The sequence below is a fragment of the Perca fluviatilis genome, chromosome 19 (genome assembly GCF_010015445.1).
Source record: "Perca fluviatilis chromosome 19, GENO_Pfluv_1.0, whole genome shotgun sequence".
NCBI lineage: Eukaryota > Metazoa > Chordata > Actinopteri > Perciformes > Percidae > Perca > Perca fluviatilis.
Window position 1 is genome coordinate 34,731,274 of NC_053130.1, and position 25,832 is coordinate 34,757,105.

Below are 25,832 nucleotides of genomic sequence, written 5' to 3' on the forward strand. Positions count from 1 at the left end.
CTGCTTGATCTGTAACGCTAAATGATGTGTTCACTGACAAAGTGTGATTCTTGTGTTAAAAATATTTTCAGCCTCGCCTATGTCTTCGTCAAATTACTGTTGCCATTTCACCAGCGGCATAAAGGTCTACGAGGAAACTCGATTGCGGCTGGTTTAGACCTGCTTTAAAGAGGCGGAGAATTTCCCCCGCAGAATAGAGGCGCGCTCTTACTGACAGTCTTTGTAAATACCACGGGATATATAATTAGGTGCACTTTGCGCTTATCCTCCCACCTTTTTGGGTGGAACTCCCACTTTCCCCATGACCCTCCCACGAACGCATATTGAAAGCGCAACTTGTCTCTTCTCGCTCATGTGGCAGACAATCTGCGATTTTACCCAAGTGCGCCCTGTTTGTAAATAGCCCGCATCGGTTACGTCCGTCTTTGCGACTAATTAGCGCCTGGAAACAGGCGCAAACGGCTTGATAAATCTAGCCCTCTGTGTTCTGTACATAAATAATCATACAGATGTTTGTAGAGGCGAGCCTGCTCGGCCACTCTTCCTAGCTGACCGTGTTGAACTGAAAGCACAGCGCGCACTGAGTTACAATCCTCCTACATCATACTGATGCTGTAGCGTCATTGCAAAAACCTGTGAAATGTTGCGAGCCAAAGTATAAATCAGACTTCTCTTTTAGACTGACTGAAGCACCGAAAAAGACTCAGTAATGGTTAATGGCAAACATCAAACTAAATATGTTCACTACACACCATGCTTACTGGTAATCAGCCACGCCCCTGAGTTAAGTGGTTTTGGCCATTATCATTCCACAAAAGCTTGTCATGAACGGATCACACCCTGGATGGCCTGATGCTCCAAACAACCACCGAGCTATGGGCCATTTCCAAAAAGTTTTCCATTTATCTTGAAACCATCCTTAACAAAAAGATATCAGGTCAGACCACAAAAGCTCAATAGAGTAAGGTTTTGCACTTTCTATTAGTATCTTGTACAGATTAGCGCCATGCCTCAGCCCAGTGCTTTGATCAACCCATTGCTTTTGTTTGCCTGTGTAAAGCTCTGCTGACAGCATGTATCCGATGACCTGAAGCATTAGGAGGAAATGAATAGGTCATCAGCTATGCCAAAGCACAAGTGCACCACTACCATTTCTCAACCTTAATCCCTGTCATACTGTAGATCACAAACAGCACAAGGAGGGATGAATGGAAAAAAAGGGAGGAGGGGGTTTTAGGGGCAGATGACAAGAAGGTTAAAGGGCAGAGAGGAGAGGGAATGTGGGGGGTGGGGGACAAAGCAGACTGAAGGCACAGGGTTGCTATTACAAACCTGTCAGGTTGTATGATTTTTAACTTTATCTCTGGAGTGAATCAGTCACCATGGAGTTTACAGGTTGAGTAGATATTAAATAACTAGTTTGAATTAAAAGTTTCTGTACGCTGCTACAACAACATTTGACTTATAGAACAGTCTTTCTCAAACAGTAGTCTGGCCTGGAAAAGACTATATTTTTAGGGATTAGAGAGAGAATGAAAAACCTTTGTGAAATGTACCTCATCCCAAGGGGGTTTCCTTTGTAACGGAGAAGTATCATATCTTGTGTAAATGCAAGATCAAAAGTACATTATGTTCAAGTTAATTTTGTTGTTACACTCGGATAGACTTCCTCAACAATTCCTTTATCCGAATAACTAATGTTGAACTTTAATCCTGCTGGGGAGCATTGTTTTGTCATTATTGTTATTGTATGTCCAAAGCATGTCAAGGCAACACAATCTGAATATGAATTGATGCCCCTAATAAAAGGGGCACGCACCTAGTTTTATATCAGGATAAGTTTTCTTGTTGTAACAGTTGTATTATGAGTTCTGTGGCTCTGGAGGAGCTTTGTTAAGTCTGACAAATAACCCTGATGATGTCATAACCTCATATCATTTTTAGTCTTTATAGACAAATTCAAACTTTGGCTCACAGGCGAAGTGAACACTGCCCAGTCAACAGACTTGTGGCTACACAACTATTTCTGATCATCTTTGGGAAGTTTCATGTCATCTCCTCTCACTTATCACTGCCAACTACACATTCACTTACTAACTGCACCATACACACTCTCACATACATTTATACTACAGCCCATACTGTATACACTGACCTATAGAGTATTCATCTTTATACCACTGTCTGAGGTTAATACAGTTAATACTGATCATACTGTATGTAGTGTATTCATACCACTTACTTTTATTCCACATTATGTTTATTCTATATTTAATTGTGTGAATTGATTACATTACTCTGCACTTCACGGCTTTTTGCTTTTTTTCTGGTTCGATGCTAAACTGCATTTCGTTGTCTTAGTACCTGTATTCTGTGCAATGACAAAAAAAATCCAATGTAATCTAATCTTTTTAGGGGGGAGGACTGCAGACTGAAGGCACAGGGTTGCTACTATAAACCTGTCAGGTTGTATGATTTTTAACTTTATCTCTGGAGTGAATCAGTCACCATGGAGTTTACAGGTTAAGTAGATATTACAATTGTAGTTTGAATTAAAGGTTTCTATACGCTGCTACAACAACATTTGACTTTTAGAGCAGTCTTTCTCAAATAGTTGTCTGGCCTGGAAAAGACTATATTACTAATTTAAGTACTTAGTGAATCTAGTCTTTTAAATAGCTCCTATGAAATTTAAATTCAATGTCTCACCTCCGTTGAGGCTGGCCTCCACAAACACTCTTATAGCTCGAACACACAGCTCAAAGTTGTCCGGGGTGACGTGGGCGGCATCCCGGACGATGAACGACAGCGTTTCCACACACTTGATGAGAGACTTGGTGTCGTGCTGGCCCAGGTCCTGGCCCAGCGTCAGACTGTACTGGTTGACCAGCGGGTGATTCAACTGAGCTTTAGAGTTCACAGGAGGGGTCTTACTCATCTCCAGGTCATCTTTCCCAACCTGGGAAACAATACAAATCACATGAATACAAATATGCATCCCAAGTTCATCAAACAACTATAAAAACAACACGTATTTCTTATGTTAGAGCACCAAATTGGTTTCTATGAGAATCTGAAGATGTGACTGAGGGTGTTATACAGAGTGTGTATGTGTGTGTGTTTAAAGTGATGGTTTGGAGTAATTTCACCCTAGGGTCCTTTGCACCATGACCTCGAGCCAAACACTCACCCAGAAGCTTTTTTCAGCTGGGTCTAACATTGGGAGAGTTAGCGTAGAGTAGCGTTAGCCGCTGAATAGCTTAGCGCAGAGGCTAATGGATCCGAAGTGTCTCTTAACATTACCCCACTAATAATGCCCGAAATGATACCAAACGTCTACACTATTACAAATAGGTTATGCTCTCATAAAACGATGGATTGGAAAGTTTGTAAGTACACCAGAAGTTTATGAACACTTGCCTGCTGGCTTCTGCTCTCTGCTGCTGCTGTTACTACCGGGCAGTAAGAGTGCTTAGGGCCGTCTACAAATTACAACACCGAAAAGGTAATGTCTCCAAACTTACCTCAATTATAACTTGTCTCCTACTAGTTATTCTACAGCACTTACTTTAAAAAATAAGTGAAATTAAAAAATATTTTTGTTGCATCTCTTTTCGGTGTTGTAATTTGTAGACGTCCCTAAGCACTCGTCTTACAGCAGCAACAACAACAGCAGAGAGCAGAAGCCGGCAGGCAAGTGTTATTTACATAAACTTCTGGTGTACTTACAAACTTTCCAAAATTGTTTTATGAGAGCATAAACCTATATATACTAGTGTAGACCTTTGGTATCATTTCGGCATTATTAGTGGGGTCATTTAAAGAGATACTCGGATCCATTAGCCTCTGCGCTAAACTATTCAGCTGATAAACGCTTACTCTACACACTAACATCAATGTTCGACCCAGGTGAAAAAAGCTTCTGGGGGGGTGTTTGGCTCGAGGTCATGGTGCAAAGGACCCTAGGGTGAATTACTCCGAACCATCACTTTAAGTGTGTGTGTGTGTGTGAGAGAGAGTGTGTATGTGTGTGTGTGAGTGTCTGTGATAGTGTGTGTGTGTCTGTGTGTGTGTATGTCAGAGTGTCTGTGATAGTGTGTGTGTGTGTGTGTGTGTGTGTGTGTGTCTCTGATAGTGTGTGTGTATATGAGTGTCTGTGATAGAGTGTGCATCTGTGATTGTGTGTGTGTCTGTGTGTGTGTCTGTGAGTGTGTTGTGTGTGTGTGTGTGTGTGTGTGTGTGTGTGTGTGTGTGTGTGTGTGTGAGAGAGAGAGAGTGTGTGTGTGTTGCTGACCACTAGCCATCCACTGCTTGCTACGTCCACATCTGTTGCTGAGCGAGGGATCCTGGTCTTGCTGTGCTCGGTGTAGACCCCGGAGTCAGACGTGTAGCCACGCTCTGAACTCACTTCACTAAGATGAGGAGACGGCAGCTCGCTATCTGACTGGGCTCCTGGAGACACAAAGCACACACATATATATTCTCTTTTTCTCTACAACAATTTGGGTCAAAACGAAATGTCACTACTTTCTGTTTTTTAAACAGCTTTCTTGTGCTCAAAAACAACTTTTACAACAATACCTTAAAAACAATCTGCTAATTTCACAATTCAACAATTCAATTAAAAAACTACAATGATGATCCTTTCGCATACATGTGGTAGTATTTTGCTTTGAACTGCTTTGAGGGATGAGAAGAACTGAAATGTAAACTCAAACAGTCCAAAGGAAAAAAGACAGAGAAGTCAAACCATGTAAAATATGAACAGCATTGCATTAACAAACAGGAAGGACCACGCACTTAAGGGGAGACACTACAGACAAACAACTTTTTTTTCATGTTGAGGTTTTGGGCTGTTAGGTTCCATTTATTTTACTACACATTGTCTATTTGAGTATGAAGATTTCTCATAAATTCCCCAAAAGTTAGCATTACCGTCGGTCACGGATCATGGAAAGTGAAACTTAAATCTGTCGTCATGGGGTGGTTGGACTTATTAAAAGCTTCACAGTTTTAGAACGTTGCAGGGAAAAATTGCAGCGGTCTGAAACGGCCCGGAGTCTCAACGAGAGCCCGCAAGCACGGTATATGGTGGAGCGACCTCTGGAGTGACTGAAGAGAGCGAGCGTATTAAAACAAAGCAGCGAATCAGAGAAATAAAACGTGTTTTTGCTGTTTCATCACTAGAAATGCAGCTGTAGCAAATATCTCACTATAACCAACGTTATCCACATTCATATTAAGACGCAACAAATGATAAATCCAGCTACAAAAAAAGCCTGAAAGTCAGAAGGTAGGACAGAAGTGCACAGAGTCGTTGATATGTAGGTGATACACCGTCTCGTCACAGTGGTGTAAACGGGCAGCTGTCAGAACGTTGCAGACCGATGCGTTGCAAGTAGCTGCTAGTTTACACTCGTCTCGTCCACAATCTTTGGTCTGAACTGGGCTATCGACTGTGAGACTGGCAGTCTAATCAGGCTCCTTCGATCGAAGCGTTGAATATATTTTCAGATCACCTAAACTATGGATCATCCACTTCTAGAGTTTAAGACATAAAGCCATACCATATAACCATTTGCTTTAAATTTAGACTGGTTGTGGAGGTTTTAAACCCAAACCATGTGTCAAACCATGTGTAATGCTTAATATGTGCTCATTAGTGTAGAAAGAGATATTGAACCTGTGTCGCTGTCCGGTGTGCTAGAGGTGAGCTGGAAGGAGGCAGGGGGTTTCACCCCAGCTCCGATGCACTCCAGCAGGGAGAAGAGCGTGAACCAATCGTTTGTACAGTGGATGTTGGCTGCGTTGGTCTTCAGCAGCTCATGGAGGCCATAGGCCACCTCCCTGCTGACCCGGGCCAGGACGGGGGGCTTCATCATCAGAAGGAGACGCAGTGAGAGGAGAACCTGAGGGGGCACATGAGACAGAAGATAAGCCCTGCAATACAAATATGGTGATCTTGCTATAGTGTGGTATAGTGGCTCCATAGCACCCCCTTCAAAATTTCAAAGAAGTAGCCCCTGCAGTGCGTTTCACCGCGATGTATGAGATTTGGTAAGCATATGTATCATGACCAGTCCAACAAAAAAGCTAATTGGAGCCATAGCCTAAATTCAACAGGAAGTCAGCCATTTTTAATTTACTTTGTATTTTTTTGACGTTTTGGACCATTTGCAGGCGGTGTACTTTAATGCACTCCTCCTGAACCCGATTGACTTCAAAATTGGTCAGTACAATCTAGAGACCTTGCCAAACCTAAATTGCAAAGCTTTTGTGGTTATGTCCAACGATGTGGGCGTGGCAAGGCGGCAAATTCACATGTTACGCCACAAAACAGGAAGTGGCTGCAATACATCGTATCCATCGCCCCCTGCCGGGGAGTGTGAGGGCCCGTTTATCGCTGCTTGCAGCTTTCTCTTCTTGTAGGATATTGTACATTCTTTAATTCTACCTTCCTTTCAGTGCATTTATAAAACAAATACAAGTAAATTTGAAAAAGCAAAAATATCGGAGCAGCCTTCGGTTATGGTCTCATGACATAATCAGGAGCATATACCATTTCAGTTTGCTTTGATTTTCTTTTCGATGACTAATATACAAGCACGGATAACCTGGTTTCAACATCAGCTCAGTTGATAACCAGCTGGTGAGGTAAAACAAAACAATTACTCAACACTAAATTTAACTGATATTCTATAATTCCAACAAAACTTCAGAAAAAATATCAAATGCAAACATTTTTATTCACATTTCCTACTACTTTCTCCTTTACATTTTTGTCTTTATTAACTTATTATATTTTAACACCCAGTCATGTTTGCGGTATTTTCATGAACAAATGTCTTGACATCCATCTAGAATATTCCTGTTAGATCCCCACTTTAATGACTCATGAACATTTTAACAATCATTTAAAAAGAATTCAGTAAACTTGATCCTATGTTGTATTAAGAGGTCAAGCTGTTTTTTTTTTACATACAAACAATACAAACCAACAAAAACCAAACACAAAAAACGATGTGGAGATGCCTAGCTGATTAGTGAGTATTAGATGATGGGGTTTAATGTGGGTCAGGTCAGCATTACATTTCTCTCCTTATCAGAACACATCTCACACAGTCTCTGTTTAGACACAATGGAGGAGTTTCCATGATATGAGTTCAGACAGTATTCTCACTGGGAAAGCAAATAAGAATTACCTTTGAAAGCCTTATTATTTTATACTGTAGGTCATCAATGTGAACATGATAGCATGACTCATCCCTATCGTCAGTGACCCCCCGACTTAAATGACTGATGTAAGATTAGCTTGGAAATGTTTTGAGATCAAAGCAGAACACCACCTGAACAGTTTGAATGTGTCCCATTTATGTGTTTTGTGCCATTAAAGGATACCTCTGTTAGAAGAAAAGGCTTATTGCACATTTGTCTGTCACTAAACCAATAACGTCTTAGTCCTACTCTCTTTGTGGCAGCAGGACCGCGTAAGGGGGAATTGAGTCATAATAAACCTCAGTGTGTGTTTTCATGGAACATGTGCAACAGCGTGGCCCATTTATCAAGCACTCATGTAGACTTGAAGGATGGCTTTATAAGGTTTGTACTGTAGCTTAGTCAAAACCACCTAAACCTATTATAATTGATCTAGGAGATCCACATTCCCATTAAAAAACACCCACTGAAAACTAATTAAGATTCTTCTTCATTCACCTCTTTCATTGCCATAAGTGTACCATGAGAAATGCCTCGATACAATAATCACGAAGTAAACCACGCCTCTTTATTATCATAAAACACTGTATTTTTATCTTAAATGAACATAAAACTGACAATTACCATCACCACCATACACCTTAGGACCTTAGCTAATGTTAGCAATTAATTGCAATTAAACAAAATAACGATGACTTAAAAAATATTGCGATTAAACAATTATTAAATAATTTTTACAGGCCTAGCCGAGACTGAGTCCAAATGAGAGACAATCATGAGAAAAAAAAGAATCCTGAAAATGATTGATACCTGTTGATTGAGGTAAATGACGCAGCCGAAGCGTTTACCAGGCGACTAATGTTAATGGCTATTGTAGATGGATTTTAAATTCAACTAATACCGGTTTTCTGAACAAATGTGTTTCATTAATGGTTTTGTTTTGAAGGGGGAAGTTGCTTTAGAAAAAGAGCATATAGTGCTGGACTGGGTCAAGACCAACTAGAATATTTGGCGAGTCCAATGGCCGAGTCAAGTCTAAATATCAAGACAAGTCCGAGACAGTAGAAGCCGTCTCTAGTCCGGACTCGAGTCCCAGTCCGGACTCTAATGCTACAGCCCTGTCCTTTGTTGCAGGGGTTGCCTGCTTTATACTTAAAATATTTTATCCAGACAATCACTTTAAGAAGTCGGCTTTAAAGCCCTGCATTTCAGCCCGAGCCCGACGGGGCCCGACTTATATATGCCCCTCGGGCCGGGCTTCGGACCACTTTTCACATCAAAATTCACACACGGGCCGGGTATCAGGCCGGCATTAGGCTCCTCCTTTATGTTTTAATTAATTAAATATACAAAATACACAAAATAAACTATGAGGTTGGTGATTTCAAAAACAAAGATAGAAAGAGGTTTTATAACTTATCACACTGACACAAAGACAGCTCACGCACACGTGACGTCAAACTTCTGGATTTTTTACTGCTAATAAACGTTTAAACAACATTTTGATATGCCTAAAGTGTTTTATATTTATGGATCTTACTGTAAATGTTGATTTAAGAGGCTAAATTGATCAATCAAACAAACTACTCAATGTCGGCTGCTGTCGTCACAAACAATTTTTTTTTAAACTTTTTCTAAATTAACGAAACAAGATATAATTACTTTGCCATTATAAACAAAACGGAACTATGGGCTATAGGCTGTATAACGGGAGGAGAAAAAAACAAAAACACAAACACAGGCTACAGTTGGCCTGGGGCCGAAAATTCTGATAAGCTATAGGTCAAGGGCCGGGCTCGGGCCTGACATCTCGGGCCAGGGCCGGGCTAGGGCCAACATTTTAAGCCTGTGCAGGGCTCTAGTCAGTGTGCTGGTCAAGGACATCAACAAGACATATGTCTATAGACCAACGCCAACCAGCTGTTTGGATTTAGGCTGACCTTTCAGTCTCACCGCGGTGACAGTCTGCTGACCTGAGATGATAATCTCAGCCTTGGCTGCAGTGTTTGTGTCCCGGTATGTGTGTGTGTGTGAGTGTGTACCTGAGAGCTAACGTCTTCTCGTCGTAGCAGGCGGATGGCGAGTCGAAGGAGTCCCACCACAGCCCTCTCCACCAGGAAGCAGCTCTCGTTGGGGTGGACGCAGAGATGGCAGAGATGGTCTCGCACTGTCTGCCACACACATGATACACGGTCTCTACACACACACACACACACACACACACACACACACACACACACACACACACACACACACACACACACACACACACACACACAGATGTTCGTTGTGTTAGAAATAACTAAGGCGGGCGCCCGGGTAGCTCAGCTGGTAGAGCGTGTGCCCATGTGTAGAGGTTTATTCCTCGATGCAGAGGTCCAGGGTTCAAAATCTGACCTGTGGCAAGTTGAATGTCTTCCCCCTCTCTCCTCTTTCATATCTATACTGTCTGAGGATTAAGGAAATGCCAAAAAAATAACAAGACAATTCATGTGACAGTGATGTGGGGCTGCACCATATGAAGAAAATATCTTATTGTGATTATTTTGACTGATATTGCGATAAGATTCACGATATTGGAGGGAATGATCATTTTCGTATAATTTTTCTCTAATTTTCATTGAGAAATATTAAAATTTAAAAAAGTAAAATTGATAAGGGTGTGATTTTTGCGAGGATCTATACCAAACAAAGACTTTCTATAGTCTGTGAGATACCATTTGTAGGCCGGGGCGTCTCTGCAGCACCACAATACCATTCTGGATGGTTTGACACATATTTTGTCTCCCCCCTGTGATTTGGATATTGCACTAGTCCATACTGCAATTTCACTAACACTGTGATACATTTTGCAGCCCTACTGTGAAGTAGAGCTTAGATCGGGCCCAAAAAATCAAGCCCGACCCTACCAGAGCCCGTGCACGTTGTGTCCGAGCCCGGCCTGGCCCGACACATTAACTGGAATTATGAGCCCGAGTCGGATTTAAACCCGATATTTTTTTAATACGTGGGCCGTTATAACTGACATTCTCAACTACAATTCAGAGTTGTTTGAACTACAGAAATCGGTTTAGAATTATCTTAATGAATAATGCAACAAGGACGAAGCATGTAAACTAAGCTGTTCGTTTATTCAGACTGGAATGGATCACAAATGGATCCTAATGAAGAAACGTAAGACCCTCTCCTCAGCCGAATAGTGTGGGTAACAGATCAAGGAAGCAACATAATCAAAACCCTGGAACCATATAGGAGACTTTCTTGTCTCCATCACCTAACTAATAGTGTCCTTCGCCACGGTCTGCATGCCAACGTACTGGCCGACAACGGTGCTGCAGATGGGGGAGACACAATTTAGCCCCGTTTACCAAGTCAGTGCAGGACATAGGCTACACCCAGAGCTACAGGGGAAGCTGGAGAGGCATATAGCTTGCTCCCCACCGAATAAGGTGTGAAAAGTAATGATTAAAAAAACACAAATGCTTGATCAAGGGCCCGGCCCGGCCCGAGGAGAGCGGCGGAAAACATCGGCCCGGCCCGGCGGTCGGGCTCAGGCAGAGAATCTAACCTCTACTGTGAAGGTATTATTGACAGATTCTCCTTCCTACCGGTTCTCCAGAATGATCCGCAGCAACATCTCCAAGCAGAAGGCAGCATCCTCTTCATCATACGTCTCTTCATCTGGGGTGACCGATATCAGAGCCTGAAGAAGAGAATGGGGATTGTTTTTGTAGTTGTGTGACTGACTGAACCGAGATGTAAATGCCATTGGATACATTTATCCAAACTAGTGAACAAGCACATTGGACAAAAACTTCTACCCCTGCAGTTAAAATCAATACACAGTAAGACAATTATGAGCTGCATACTGTATATGTTGACAAGAAATGTTGGTAAGAAATGATAATAACCTTCATTAGCTCCTGCAGAGACTCCAGCTGTAAAAATTTACTCTCTGTGATCAGCTTTTCGGGGTCACATTGCTAGAAGAAAGAAACAGAAAGGTGTCGTTGACACACTTTATACAGTGAAAGCTATCTGAATGGGTGATGTCACTGTAGAAATAATGCAGTCATTAAAACAAACCACAATCAATGCTTTATTGAAAAATACAAGGCAATGCTTTAATTCATGGGTTAGCTATGAAGTTTCCTGGAAAGAAAAACGTTAAGTCAAGTTTCTGTCTATCAAACAGATATCGTAAATGGTGGCTTTAGCCAGAAGCTTTGAAACTACTCGAGGGCTGATAGACTGATAAATACGAGCAAAGTATATAGTGAAGAAAATCATTTCTGGTTGTGTTTAGTAAAGCAGGAAACTGGCGACACCACAAAAACTATTCTGCATTAAGATAAGAGTGATGATGCAGCAAGAAACATAAGGCCTCTAATAATAACTATCTATGGCTATTACAAAGTAATTAATGTGCATGTGAATACCCTGATATAACACATATATGATTTATTATACTACATCATAAATCATAACTTGAGATGGTGCGTAACTGAGTAGTACCTTTATGCAGAGGATGGCAGCCTGCTTGGCCTCTTGGTTTTCCGTGGAGGGTCCTCTGAGTCCCGACTGCTCGGCTCCACTTAACGTCAACCAGTTGACAAAACTCAACACTGCCGACTCCCCCCTGAAAAGCAACAAAAGGACACATTCAAGTTGGACTTCTGCCATCTTGGTCTGGTTTTATAAAATACATTTGTCCTTATCACAGAAAGATGTTCTCTCTAAAGAGTGCTTTATGAAAACATTTCAAAGGAACATGGCTGGAGTGATAACACACCAGTGGTGGAATGTAACTAAGTACATGTACTCCAGTACTGTACTTAAGTCCAAATGTTGAGGTACTTGTACTTTACTAGAGTCTTTTCCAGAGGTGGAAAGTAACGAAATACATTTACTCACGTTACTGTATTGAGTAGTTTTGTTGTGTATTTTGTATTTTTCAAGTAGTTTTTAAAATCCGTATTTTAAAATGTACTTGATTACATTTTGAGTGAAGGATTGTATTTCGCTACATTACAAATCCCATCCGTTACGGAGTAAAAAAAAAACACGAAAGGAAGAAAAACAATTGTGCCCGGAATGACTACACCAGCCCATAGACCGTAATAACGCACCCTGAATGCACCAGCACTCTTTATTTTGCGCGAACGTATGCAGCTTCTTCTTCTCTGGTTGCAAGTCGCAATTAAAAAGAAGTAGAAGAACTGCAACGTTTCGCACCGTCGGACCCATAGCTAGATATATCTATATATGCATATCTGTATATATCTATGCGTCGGACCCATGGATGTATTAGTCCTGTTGGTGTGTAACTGCTTAAGAGAACGGTCGGACCTGGATGTGTTGGCGAGCGGCGAACTGAGTGGGAGACGTTAGCCGACGTAAATCAGCTGTTATCCCTCAAAAATGACTTGGCTGATGCAGAGTGCGCACCGACATCTGAAGCTTGGCTAGTTCAGCTGCAAAAGCAACAAGGCATCCAGGGATGCAGCGGTCAGGACCAGCTTTGTGACAAACTACAAAATCACCAAAACAGTAAGATATTTTTTGAAGGGGAGTTTATTAGAGAGTGTTTGGTGGACTCTGCTGCGCTAATATACCCAGAGAAAAAAAGACGTTTGAGAACGTGTCGCCTCAAATTAATATTGAGCAGAATTAAGTTTAGCCTATTGGTCAGGCCCTCCACAACAGTCCCTGATTCTCATGTGGCCCCTTGGGAAAATGAATTGCCCACTCCTGTCAGGACAAGGTATGTAGGAGACTGGCTAAATTAATTCACATACATCTAATTAGCTCATATGGGCTACTTACAGTATCTCACAAAAGTGAGTACACCCCTCACATTTTAGTAAATATTTCATTATATCTTTTAATGGGACAATACTGAAGAAATGACACTTTGCTACAATGTAAAGTATTAAGTTTACAGCTTGTATAGCAGTGTAAATGTGCTGTCCCCTCAAAATAACTCAACACACAGCCATTAATGTATAAACCACTGGCAACAAAAGTCAGTCCACCCCTATGTTAAATTCCCATAGAGACAGGCAGATGTTTATTTTTTAAAGGCCAGTTATTTCATGGATCCAGGATACTATGCATCCTGATAAAGTTCCCTTGGACTTTGGAATTAAAACAGCCCCCCCACATCATCACATACCCTTCACCATACCTAGAGATTGACATGGTTTTATGTCAGTTAGCCTAATAGCTGGTTTGATTTGCATTGAGAGATGATCTTATGGAAAGTACCCCATGCCAATCTCTAGGTATGGTGAAGGGTATGTGATGATGTGGGGGGGCTATTTTAATTCAAAAGGCCAAGGGAACTTTATCAGGGGGGATTCCGGCCCCAATAAAAAAATGGCCTTTACAAATACAAATCTGCCTGCCTCTATGGGAATTTAACATAGGGTGCTACGACTTTGTTGCCAGTGATTGTGATATTAATGTCTTTTTATTGAAGAGGAGCATTTACACTGTTATACAAGCTGGACACTTAATACTTTACATTGTAGTAAAGTGTCATTTATTCAGTGTTGTCCCATTAAAAGATATAATGAAATATTTACTTGAATGTGAGGGGTGTCCTCACTTTTGTCAGATACTGTAGGTGTAGAAGCTAGCTGCTAGTCTGAGCTGTGAACATTAGGGTCTGTTAATATTAATATAATTAACAGTCTATGGGTCTAACCCATTTATGCAGTCAAAACACATGATTTGGCCTTGATTTGCATTATAACTGTTGTTTATGTTTGTGAAGAAAAGAAGGATAGCCCTCAGAACTAACAATGTATGGTACTTTCACATTCAACTGATTGCTTGAAAACATTTTATGGGATGGTCCGAACTAAAATTGCACATTATACCTTTCTAAGGGTCTTAAATAACATGTGTGACATGTGTTATGTTGTTATTACATGTGTATACCTTTGCATAGATTTGTCTTTATTTAAAAACAAAAGTTTGGGATTTATGACCCCTTGTCCTATTTTCACTACATGGGAGAGATCTCCCCCCCCCCCCCGTTTTACATTTTTCTTAAATGTAACTAAGTAACTTTTACTTAAAGTACATTTTAAATGAACTACTTATTACTTTTACTTGAGTAATTTTTCAGATAGGTATTTTTACTTGTACTTAAGTAATATTTAATCAAAGTATTGGTACTTTTACTTGAGTACAATATTTTTGTACTTTTTCCACCTCTGGTGTTTTCTTTTCATGCCACTTTCTACTTCTACTCTGCTACATTTCAGAGAGAAATATTGGACTTTTTACTCCACTACATTCATCTGTTACTGTTTTAGTTACTAGTTACTTTAGTTACTCCACTACATTCATCTGTTACAGCTTTAGTTACTAGTTACTTTACACATTAATGTTTCTGCACACAGAACACATGTAGTTTATAAAATCTGATGTTTGATTCTAAAGTGAACTAGCCAACAATATAACGAGTCAGCCTACAAGTCCAGCTGAGATGATTAGACAATTAAACACACAACTGGTTGGATCCTTTACTCTTTCTACAATGGTTTAATACTTTTTAATACATTTTTCTCATGATACTTACAGACTTTTACTGAAGTAACATTTTCCACGCAGGACTATTACTTGTAACAGAGTATTTTTACAGTGTGGTATTAGTACTTTTACTTAAGCAAAAGGATCTGAATACTACTTCCAGCACTGTAACACACACATGATTTGTGTGTCACATGATGTGTGTGTGACTGTAGCTATATTTGGAAAAATATCACACTGGGATACCTTGCCAACATTTTCCTATTAGCTTCTAATGTAAATATATCAACAGATTTGTGCATACCGATTTGACGGCGTTTCCTCTCTTTGAAGAGAAATTTTCCCATTTGGCTCCACGAAATCCTCCACCTGAGGCAACAAGCATAGTGTTTGAGCAGTGAACAGTAGATGGCAGCAGAACAGCAGGATGCAGAGAGAGAAACTAGATCCCACAGATTGTATCTGCAGTGTTATCAACAAGCAGACATCATCCAATCACTGTTTAGAGTTTAGGAGTCCTGACCTCCACCATGGCTTTGGGCAGCAGCTCGGCTCTGAACAGCTGTAGCATGGAGTCCATGATGTTCTTCCAGCCCTCCCTCAGGATGTTGCCATGCCGATGGGCGAGGTCAAACACCGTCTTGGCTGCTGTCTGTGCCTTATTATTGCTGCCAAACACTGTAGGAAGGTTTTCCACAGACTGCACGGGGAGGGGACACGGATACTGTATTCACACGTCTTTACGAGAACATTTTGTTTACATACACTACATCATTACTTTCATTTATTTACAGTAGATGTTACTTACGTAGATCATCTGTATTGTCCCAGGAGGAGCCTGCACATTAGCATGTCTAGAAATGGCTCCCCAAGTATTTACTGCCATTATCGGGTGTAAACTGTAAATTGGCATTTCAACACAGGCTCTTGCCTTGTACAGCTGAAAGAGGTTTTGCTGCATCAGCATTTGGAAAAAAGGCCTGAAACAGTGATTCTAAACTACAGGCAACCTTTTATAAAGAACTGATTAATTCATTCAAATTTAACAACAATTTAAGTTTAAGTACGTTTCTATTTTACTACAATAAAACCTTTTTTGAATAAGAAACCTGAGCTTTGTATAGGTAATGGTCCTTTTTTATGTAAGAACATACATAAATGCTTTAACAATATAAGGTACAGAAAAAAACCGAAGGGCAACTTCTTTCATAGTTTGTGTTTTGTTCAAGTGTATTTTTTGGCAGTCTCACTCTCTTGGAATTCTCACTTTTAAATCCACACACGCACGCGCACGCACGCACACACACACACACGCGCACGCACACACACACACACACACACACACACACACACACACACACACACACACACACACACACACACACACACACACACACACACACACACACACACACACACACACACACACACACAAGGTGTGTGCATTGCTTGTTTCTACCATATATGTTTGATTATTGTTTGAGCTTCACACACCTAGGGATTGGGTTTAGGGAAGGAGAAGGTATAATAATGTATTGGTTTTTCGAAAATGTAAAACATTTATATATACACATAAATAAAGATGTGTTGTGTATTTATGCCACATGAAGTAAGTGCAGCATTTATATCAATATTACACCAAATTAAATGAAAGACAACATATTCAATCTTTCAGAAGAGGATGTAACCGTTATCAGATTTTTAAACATATGGGCTCAAACTGTAATCCAAACAATTAATTATTCTAACCTCATGATGTTTACCACTGTGTCTTTTTGTGGTACAGGATAGGATCCTGTCTTGTAGTTTATGTGAAAAAAATAACATTTTACTGCACTATGTTCACATGTGAAGAATGAGGTTGGATGTCCAAACTCTATATTGGTAAAACAAACTGGACGTCGTTAGCACAAGATGAAAGGGCCTCACCTCACTGCTCAGGGTGGTGAACTTGCAGAGGGAGATAATCAAATTGTCAAAAACGTCACTGAAGCCATAGTGAGCTGCTATCATTGCGCATTTCCTGCAATGACAGAAACACATGTGAGTTTACACCTTAAAACCTCACAGAACACCTAAAACAGCCAATAACATAAATCCACCCAACTTAAATCTCAGATGCTCACTTCTCAGACCAATCAGCAATGACGCAACTTAAACACCCTTAAGAAAGTCCTAAACTATTCAAACCAGCCATTGTGGATATAAAAGTAGTCATGTTTCATCAACAGCGTAGATTTTTCTATGGATACTTGAGAATAAATGTGACCATGCTTCCAGTAGAGCCAAGGCATTAGAAGCAGAGACCAATGACAGCCTAGGTAGCGCTGTGTTCATCTTATCAGGATCAGTTAAATACAGTACGGTTAAACTGGCAACGTAGGAGATATGAAGGCTGTTCATATGGCTGTAAAAAGGTAAATGGACAGCACTTCTATACCTTTGCAGACAAAGTCACACACACACACGCACACACGCACACACACACACACACACACACACACGACTGTTTTGAACGTCTACCTGAAGCCAGTGATGGCCTTCTGGATGATGTTGTCGTCCAGGCTCTTGTCAAAGACGTAGGAGAGGGCAGCGATGGTTGGGCCCCAAGTCATGGTGAACAGGTCGTGGTCGTAGCTGCCGGCCGGCAGGTGGAGGAAGAGGCCTTCAGGTGTGGCGCCGCGGTGGAGCAACACACTCCATACATAGTTGTCCTTCACTAACCCGGTCTGCTCATCTGGCATCACGATCTCCTCGTTCCTACAGAGGAAAACCATCGCAGCTGTAACACCAGCTCATTCATGTCAGCTAATAAATCAAAGCTCTGGAAAAAGCTAGTAGGGGAACCTTTCTCAAATCGTATTAATAGATTATTGGTCCTTACATTGAGCAATACAAACATTGTTTGTCTAAACACAAGCAGTTGTAAAAGAACTTGCCTTTGGCAAAAGTTTGAATCAGGAACAATCTGATCAAAGGATAAAAAACAGGATTGTGAATCTGACAGCTTTTAGGACTTGACAGCAGAGCTGAAACAATTTGTCTATTAATGGATTGGCACAAAATGTATCTGCACAATTGGGATAATCCATTAATCATTTGTCATTTATTTAGCTAAATTGCCCAACATTCTTCAATTCCAGATTGTCCAAGATAAAGGAGTGTGGCTTTCCTCGGTTTTATAGAATAATAATATAATAATAGTCTGAGTTTTGGACTGTTGATTGGATAAAACAAACAATCTTAAAGGTTGTGTGATGGCAGCTTACTTGATAGCATTGTAGATATCCTCCAACATGTCCTGGTCAAAGTCTTTGTTTCCATTTACCCCCTTCAGATTTTTCTTGAATTGCTGTTTAAAGAAAACACAGTGCAGTTAGCTGTGGAATAATCTGCATTTTTTTCCTTGGCAAAAACTTTATTCAAACACCTCACAGGGAAAAATGGACTGCCATTTCTCTACCATTAATGTGTCAGTCAGTGCATCTCAACACGGGAGCTTATCTCAGACACCCAAGCCTCTGGCATTCAGTGCTTCGTTCACTGCGCATCCAGCAACCAACAATTAAAAGGGCTTTGTGTGGAAACACACTCGCTATGTGTTACTTAATCTGCTTTAGTTGCAGCGTTAGGAAAACAGGGATTAGAGCCAAGAGCCTCCTGTAAATAAACATAACCACCCTGCGATGACTGATGCCCTCAAGGCTCGGCTTTATGTCTCGACTACACATGGTCAGTGCTACTGGCAGGTAAGAGGAGGGGAAACAGGAGCTTCTCTGCAGGGACACACAGAGAAATAAACACCGGCAGAGAGAGCCAGAGAAAGCAGGAAGCTACTGAGGATCAGACCTCTATGATCTATTTCTATCTTTCATGCTTATATCAGAGAGCAGCTCTGGGAGCAGCCACTGGTAAACACACAGGCTGTGAAATAAAGCAGCATGCTGTATTTTACGGATAAAAATGAAGATTATACAATTGACCTTACCTGTACCTCACTGACCACATGTCATCTCATTGTCAGATCCTTGGGAATAGGATCTGATTTACACACATTGATGCTAGGCATAGTTTTCCCATTTCAAAAATAACCCCACTGCCAACACATGCTGCGGTGGATACTACACATTGCAAGCTGCTAAGTAACTGAAGTGCTAGGCGCCACTTTTATTGGCCGTCTCCAAACTATTGTGTGGAAGCCTCTGCCTGTTGTCTGAGCCTGGAGGTCAACAGGCCTTCTTCATCACACCGCAACTGACCTTTTGGGAATGTGTAGGGATAATTTAAACAACATACAACACCAGCTGTGTGATGAGCTGTATGACTCGCCTCAAGAAAGATCATTTCTACAAAGTATGTGTACATAAAAGAGAGCCAAGCAAGTGCTTGCTATTGTTTGTCAGTGAGAGTGGCCCACCCACAAACTGTCCACAAGCTGCCCCGGAGACTCTGTTTAGTCTTCAGCCACTGTCAATCAAAGACAGAAAAAACACAGACAGAGACAGCAGATGAAGAGATGCCCCCAGCCTGTTTAGGATGAGTTCACCTCTCAGACGGACCACCACTGCCTACAGCTGTTGGCTTTCTGAGCCACCAAGCTGCACAAGTGCAAATGCTGGCCCTCACAGAGGGAATGCCATACCATCAGACACAGAGGCATGCCCCAGGGAAAGAGAAAATACATCTATGAATACAGAACAGCTTTTTTTTCTTCGCTTTTTTGAATGAAATCTGCAAACTAACATTTGTTTGTTTGCCAACACAGAGGCACTTTCTTTGTGCAATGTTGGCCATCTAGGTGCTATTCGAGTGTTTATTCTGATGCAGCTTTGACCAGAACAAAAAGTCATGCTGAACAGAACTACATCAAACAGGAGTGACAAATCCATTACGATAGAAGACGAGTCTAGCCTGCCGCTGTCTCACACCAGAGGTATCTAGTGAAGTGTCTCAAAGTTCAGACTCTATATATCATGACTTAACAGAGTAATCATGTTGCTAGTGACTTTTCACAGGTCCTTCACGACTTCCAAACATCTTTGTGCCTTCATCCTGGTGTGTGCAGGACAACAGGCGCACAAAAATGTTGAACTTTTATTAGCAAAATGATGAGAAATGGAAATACAAAATGGTCAATTAACCAAATCACACACAAAAACATTTTCTGACTTTCCCCTGTAGGAATTGAGACAAGCAGATAGTTCTGTTTTTTATTATACCAAGGTTTTTGCGTGAAGCACATCTGCAACTAAATACAATGGAGGAGAATGGAATTTCATTTGTGCTCAAAAAATGACATTTTAAATACTTGTTGTCCTGGTTACTTTGGCCAACCCACATACCTGGGTTTAAAGTTTTAACTGGGACTACTTGTCAAGTAGAAACTGTGTGTGAGTGAGTGTGTGTGTGTGCGAGAGAGAGAGAGAGAGAGAGAGAGAGAGAGAGAGAGAGAGAGAGAGAGAGAGAGAGAGAGAAAGAGAGAGAGAGAGAGAGAGAGAGATCACTCACCTCTATAGTCATGGGAATATTCTGCTTGCGGACGTTGTGGTTATGCTGGTCAGTGTTGAGCATTATGACAGCGTAGGCCAAGGCAAAGCCGGCATCGTTGGTCATGAAAGGAGAGCCGTTCACTTTCTACAAACACACACATACAGTACACACAATATAATACACAATAAACAGCAAACAGCACATCAACTGAGGCTCAAAACAATGTTTTTTTTTTTTTAACCAAACACCAGTGGAGGGTAGGCCTGTAACAATTATTTAATAATTTGTCTAATCACAATTAATTGCTTACATTAGCAAGGTCCTAAGATGCATGACTGGTGATAGGTTATTGTCAGTTTTATGTTCATTTAAGACTGAAAAAAAAGGCTTAGGAGACCGTTTTGGGCTTTAGCAGAAAGGGGGGGAGGGACTGAGAAGTTGTTGATGTTCAAATTGTTTGGCTAAATCCTGGATCTTCACAATCCTACCTACAGCACCTTTAAATTTGACTGAAAGAGACAATTAAAAAAGTTAATCACAATTACTGAGACAATTAATTGTAAATGTATACAGTTCTAGTGGAGGGACTGTTTTACTGTTTATTACTGTAGCTGAATGTGTATCTAATCTGAATCTCACCTTGCACATCTTGCTGTTATTCCAGTGAGCCCATAGAGTGGAAAAGTCATTTACAGAGTCACTGCCTAAAATGAATCATCCGACTCTCTCAAGGCCACTATTTGTGTGTATGTCAGCCTAAGAAAAGGACATTACTACAAATAGTTTCCAGGTCACATGGCTCCTTCTGCTATTTTGAGAACTCAAATGTTCCCCCGGTGGAGTTTGCCCATCACTGCATATGTGTGTGTCTGTTAACACTTATGTCACCCTACTACTATAACCCGGAGGGTCAATCACGAGACAGTGTTTGAGTCACATTTTCACCACAGTGAATGATGACCATACAGCGCATCGAGACTATGAATGGGACATAGAAACTCATTTGGACACAAATATTGACTCACATTGACTTTTAATCCCTTATTATCACACTAAGGTATTTAGGCCAACAGTATTCATCCTTTCATATGTGTAAAATATCAGAAATAAAATCGAAACTAATCACACTTTCTGTCTGAGTATAAAAGTTGTGTCCCAACACGGGAGTCCCGTGTGTGCGTTATATGCTAGAATAATAATTAAGCAATGTTATTTATGTGACTCATTTAAACAAAACACTGACGTTTGTTAAATTGTATTATTTTTATAGGTTGGTGTGGATGTGCGCGATCAGATGGCAAGTTTGTTGTTGACTGTTGAACTGAATGGAAGAGATGGGGAGACAAATATAAATCCCAGGGTGGAATTACTTGACAAAATGTCATAATGTAATCATTTGCACACTGATTATATTTACCATTTAGTTTACTTGCCAAAATAAAAATGCTGACATTGATTATAGTTTTACGCTGCAGATGATAGGCTGCTTACAACTCAGAACAGCATCACATAGAACCAAATAGATCTGTTTTTTCATTAAAAAATTGCGGGTGTTGCTCACAGAAACCTCGGACACTTTGTGTTAACTGAACTGAACAACACATGACCATCACATCTAGTGGCAGCATGACATTTTTTTCTAAAAATAGAAAGCAAAATGGCACATTTTACACTGCTAAGAGTATATCAGTTGTGTGTGGGTTTAAGCCTTTAGATAATCTAATCTGTGTAGGGGCTGCGTGCATGTGTGTCCTTCATGCTATAGAGATGGAGAGGGATGACGCGTTAACGGCCTATCAGCTAAACAAAAGGATACAGGCGGTCTTGGGTGGTTATTGTACTAAATAGGGTTGGGTACCGAAACCTGGTGCCAATACTGGTTTCTACCAGCAACAGAAGAATCACTGCACGTGACGCTAGCTAATATTATACTTGGCAGCATGTAACGTTAGCCTACCGTTAGCTAGCAGATGGATTCAACGCGGTTAAAATGCTGACAGCTAAAACGTTGTGTGGCTGTAGTCTGCAGCTAAAGACAGAGGAGACTAGATGCACTTTGAGACACCATGGCCACTGGTAAAATAAGTGTTTGCTATAAGTTATTGTTATTACATTTTAAATAAATTATTGAAATTTGACCATATGGCCTTTACAAATAAACAAGCCATTCTTTAATGTCACCGACTATCGTTTTGTGCTCCTTCTTTTGTTTTTTAAGTATCGGTCGAGGTACAGTCTAGGAGCCATTGAGGCACCAGCACCGTTTTAAAAAGTACCTTTTCAGCCCCGGTATCAGAAAAACAAAAACAAACGATACCTAACCCTTAAGTGCCTGGCGGGGCTAGTGTTAATCTCAATGTCAAAATGCTGCCGATACATTGTAATAAAGACATTTGTTCAGAAGTTGAGCAGATGTGCCTTACATGCCAGTTGTCGGTGAAGGTTTCGAGGAGTCTCTGGATGACCGGAGCCTCTCCAGGCAGTCTGAAGGCCTCCAGGTAGAGCCGCAGGGCCTCATCAATACGAAGCCCCTGGAAGGTGAATGTGCTGCAAAGATTCACATTATTTGAACAACCTCAAATGTTTAAACACTTTAGGCACCATTTACTATTAACATCACACACACACACCATTTCTATGGAGGAAATATTTTATCATAATTCAATTTGAATTATGAAAAAGAGAAAATGAAGCAAGATCAAATAAAAAATATTATTTTACTATTCAACTAGGAAAAATCATGCCATAATTAAATTTAAAAAAGAAAAAGGAAACTGAAAAAGCAAAATTGAAATGTAAAATGATAATTTGAAAATGTAAAGTTCAATGTAAAAAGTCAAATTTAAAATGCAAAACTTAAATATAAATGCTTAAACTGAAATCTTTTATTGAATGACAGAAACATCAACTATGAAACTCCAAATGTGAAATGGAAAAGCTTAAATATAAATACTTAAATTAAAATCTCAAATAGAAAAAAAATATTGATAATTTTCAATTTTCAATTTGAAGTTTTATCTTTTGAATTTTACATTTGGTAAAATGTTTATGCGAGAAATCAACTATGTAGAGTTTGAAAATGGGAAGTTTTACAAAAATTGATGGGCAATTGCACATTTGCTCCGATATATTGTCGGACTCTCCAGTCTGACGTGAGAGACCCCGCTGTCAGCTGAAGTCTCTTGGGTGACCAGACGTCCCGAAAATTCAGGACAGTCCCGAAATCTAAGCAATTGTACCAAATCTCAAATCCTGCCCTAATTTTCCAGAGAATTAGAGCAAAGTCTCAAGAGCAGACTCTCGAGTAGTAGCCGGGAGAGTTTAACTACATCCACATAACCCTCCAGCCACACAGACATCTAGCTAAACCAGTGTGCAGTAGTCCAGGCTACTCTCAGACATGCTGTGACCCAACTGTTTCTACAGTCCATATCTAAAGCAGCTGGGTGCTCTCCTGCTGCAGTCTAGTAGTCATTGTGTTTGTTTTGTTTGTTTCATAATGTATTAATAATAATAATTGTATTTTTGGGTTTACATGACAGTTTTGAGATTCATGTCACCCAAAAAGAAAAGGTCTTCAGCCTTGATTTAAAAGAACGAGAGTTGCAGTGGACCTACATTTAGGTGTGGATCATAAAAAAAAAAAAAAGTAAACAAGTCTCCCGAAGAGAAAGGGTCATCTCTCTCCCCCACCTCTGCCTGCTGCGCTGTGGCCGTGTGTGTGTGTGTGTGTGTGTGTGTGTGTGTGTGTGTGTGTGTGTGTGTGAGTGTGTGAGTGTGTGTGAGAGAGAGAGAGAGAGAGAGAGAGAGAGAGAGAGAGAGAGAGAGAGAGAGAGAGTTTAACTCCGAAAATGCAATGAACCACAGGTTAATCTTATGATGAATCACTTCAAAATGAAAAGCCTTAATGTTAAAAAGAAAGAGCAATGGTGATTCTTAAAATGTTAAAAGGCAATTACCAAATGTAAAATTCAAAAGATAAAACTTCAAATTGAAAAATGTTTTCTATTTGAGATTTTAATTTAAGTATTTCTTTAAGCTTTTCCATTTCACATTTGGAGTTTCATATTTGATGTTTCTGTCATTCAATAAAAGAATTCAAAGATTTCAGTTTAAGCATTTATATTTAATCTTTACATTTTTTAAATTTAATTATGGTAGGTTTTTTCCTAGTAGAGTAGTAAAATAATAATATTTTTAATTGGATCTTGCTTCGTTTTCTCTTTGGACTTTCAATTTGAATTATGAATAAATATTTCCTCCATACATTGCTTCATGGGAACCAAAACCTCTACACCCTCAAATACATTTAGGGTGTTTTCACACCTATAGTTTGTTTGCTTGGGTCTGAATCAGTTGATGAGTTTGTAAACTTTTAGCGAATTCTCCTTGGTTCGGTTTCGTTTCACACCTGGAAAAATCCAAGCGAACCAAAATGTGTCATTACAAACGACGCAAGAATGTCCACTCCTCTTATTGGTCGGATATGTCTGGGGCGGGAGCAAGAAAGTAAATACAGGAAGAAGGTCCTGTGTTGACTAGTGCATACTTCTTGCGTCTCCATGGTCAAACCAGCTCAATGATCAGACATTGTTTCGCGAGCGACGTTACTTAATCTGCTCTGGTCACCGAGACTTTGCTCTGCTCTGCTGGCGTCTGTCTCCAACTTCAGTGGCGGCTGGTGTTACCACGGAGATGCGAGTGATGGACGGCGAGTCCGTTTTTGTGAGAGAAACACTGGAAGCTGCTACAGTTTGCTGCTCTGCTGCATCGCAGATTGCAAAACACACCTGACTACAGGAGACATTAGCTCAGACTGGAGGAGTATACAGTATACAGTTGGTGCGGCTTGAGGTTGGATCACATTCTCACCACAAACGAAGCGCTCCAGAGTTGGACTGAAAGCGTACCGAGAACACCTCATCAAGCAGGTCTCGGTAAGCTTGTTTGGTTAGCTTTTGGTACACACCTGAGTATGATTGCAGCGTTCTCACCTGCCCAAAGGAACTGCACCAGCGGGGCAAACCAACTCTAGTGCAATTCCACCGAACTATAGGTGCGAAAGCACCCTTAAATGATCAACAAAGGCAAAATATGCCGTGAAAGTTCACCGTACTTTACAAAGCTGTCCAGCAGTTCCATGTTCTTGCGATCGCTGATGTACTCTCCGATCATCTTTTTGTCCAGTCTGGGGTTTTCTCGGAGCCACTGGGCTACCTGGTTGTTGTCTATTGGGTTACTGAGGAGGCCCTTCTCCTGCAGAAACTGGATGCCCTTCTTGGGCTTCTGGTTAAACTGCTCTGTGCCTGTGATCAGCAGCTGGAAACATGATGAAAAAAGGCAATTTGAAGGTGTAGTAGTAGATTTAATAATTGGCTGTGGATGTGTAATGTTGCAACAAAATTAGATCAATCAATACCACTCACCTTTTTCTTCGTTCTGATGTCCATCAACTCTTGAGAATCAGGTAAACATGAGGCGAAACGTTGAGGCTTTTTCGGGCCTCTCTTCTCAGCTGGATGAAAAAATGAAACCTTATATCAGCTTCCATCCCAATGCTTAGGAAGACTTTAAAGTAAAACAGT

The 25,832-nt window shown here is 40.6% G+C and overlaps 1 protein-coding gene across 1 annotated transcript in view; it reads right to left on the reverse strand.

Moving 5' to 3' along the window:
- Positions 1 to 25,832, reverse strand: part of gbf1 (golgi brefeldin A resistant guanine nucleotide exchange factor 1) — a 138,012-nt gene that overhangs the window by 12,470 nt on the left and 99,710 nt on the right. The window contains exons 18-33 of the mRNA XM_039783515.1: positions 25,674 to 25,762; positions 25,364 to 25,566; positions 22,671 to 22,794; positions 20,266 to 20,391; positions 18,027 to 18,109; positions 17,281 to 17,517; positions 16,687 to 16,780; positions 15,281 to 15,457; positions 15,062 to 15,126; positions 11,731 to 11,854; positions 11,127 to 11,198; positions 10,824 to 10,918; positions 9,258 to 9,411; positions 5,684 to 5,909; positions 4,295 to 4,452; positions 2,710 to 2,959 (exon numbers count right to left, since the gene is read on the reverse strand). Of these exons, the coding sequence (XP_039639449.1) occupies positions 2,710 to 2,959; positions 4,295 to 4,452; positions 5,684 to 5,909; positions 9,258 to 9,411; positions 10,824 to 10,918; positions 11,127 to 11,198; positions 11,731 to 11,854; positions 15,062 to 15,126; positions 15,281 to 15,457; positions 16,687 to 16,780; positions 17,281 to 17,517; positions 18,027 to 18,109; positions 20,266 to 20,391; positions 22,671 to 22,794; positions 25,364 to 25,566; positions 25,674 to 25,762 (2,277 nt within the window). The remainder of the gene's footprint in view (positions 1 to 2,709; positions 2,960 to 4,294; positions 4,453 to 5,683; positions 5,910 to 9,257; positions 9,412 to 10,823; positions 10,919 to 11,126; positions 11,199 to 11,730; positions 11,855 to 15,061; positions 15,127 to 15,280; positions 15,458 to 16,686; positions 16,781 to 17,280; positions 17,518 to 18,026; positions 18,110 to 20,265; positions 20,392 to 22,670; positions 22,795 to 25,363; positions 25,567 to 25,673; positions 25,763 to 25,832) is intronic.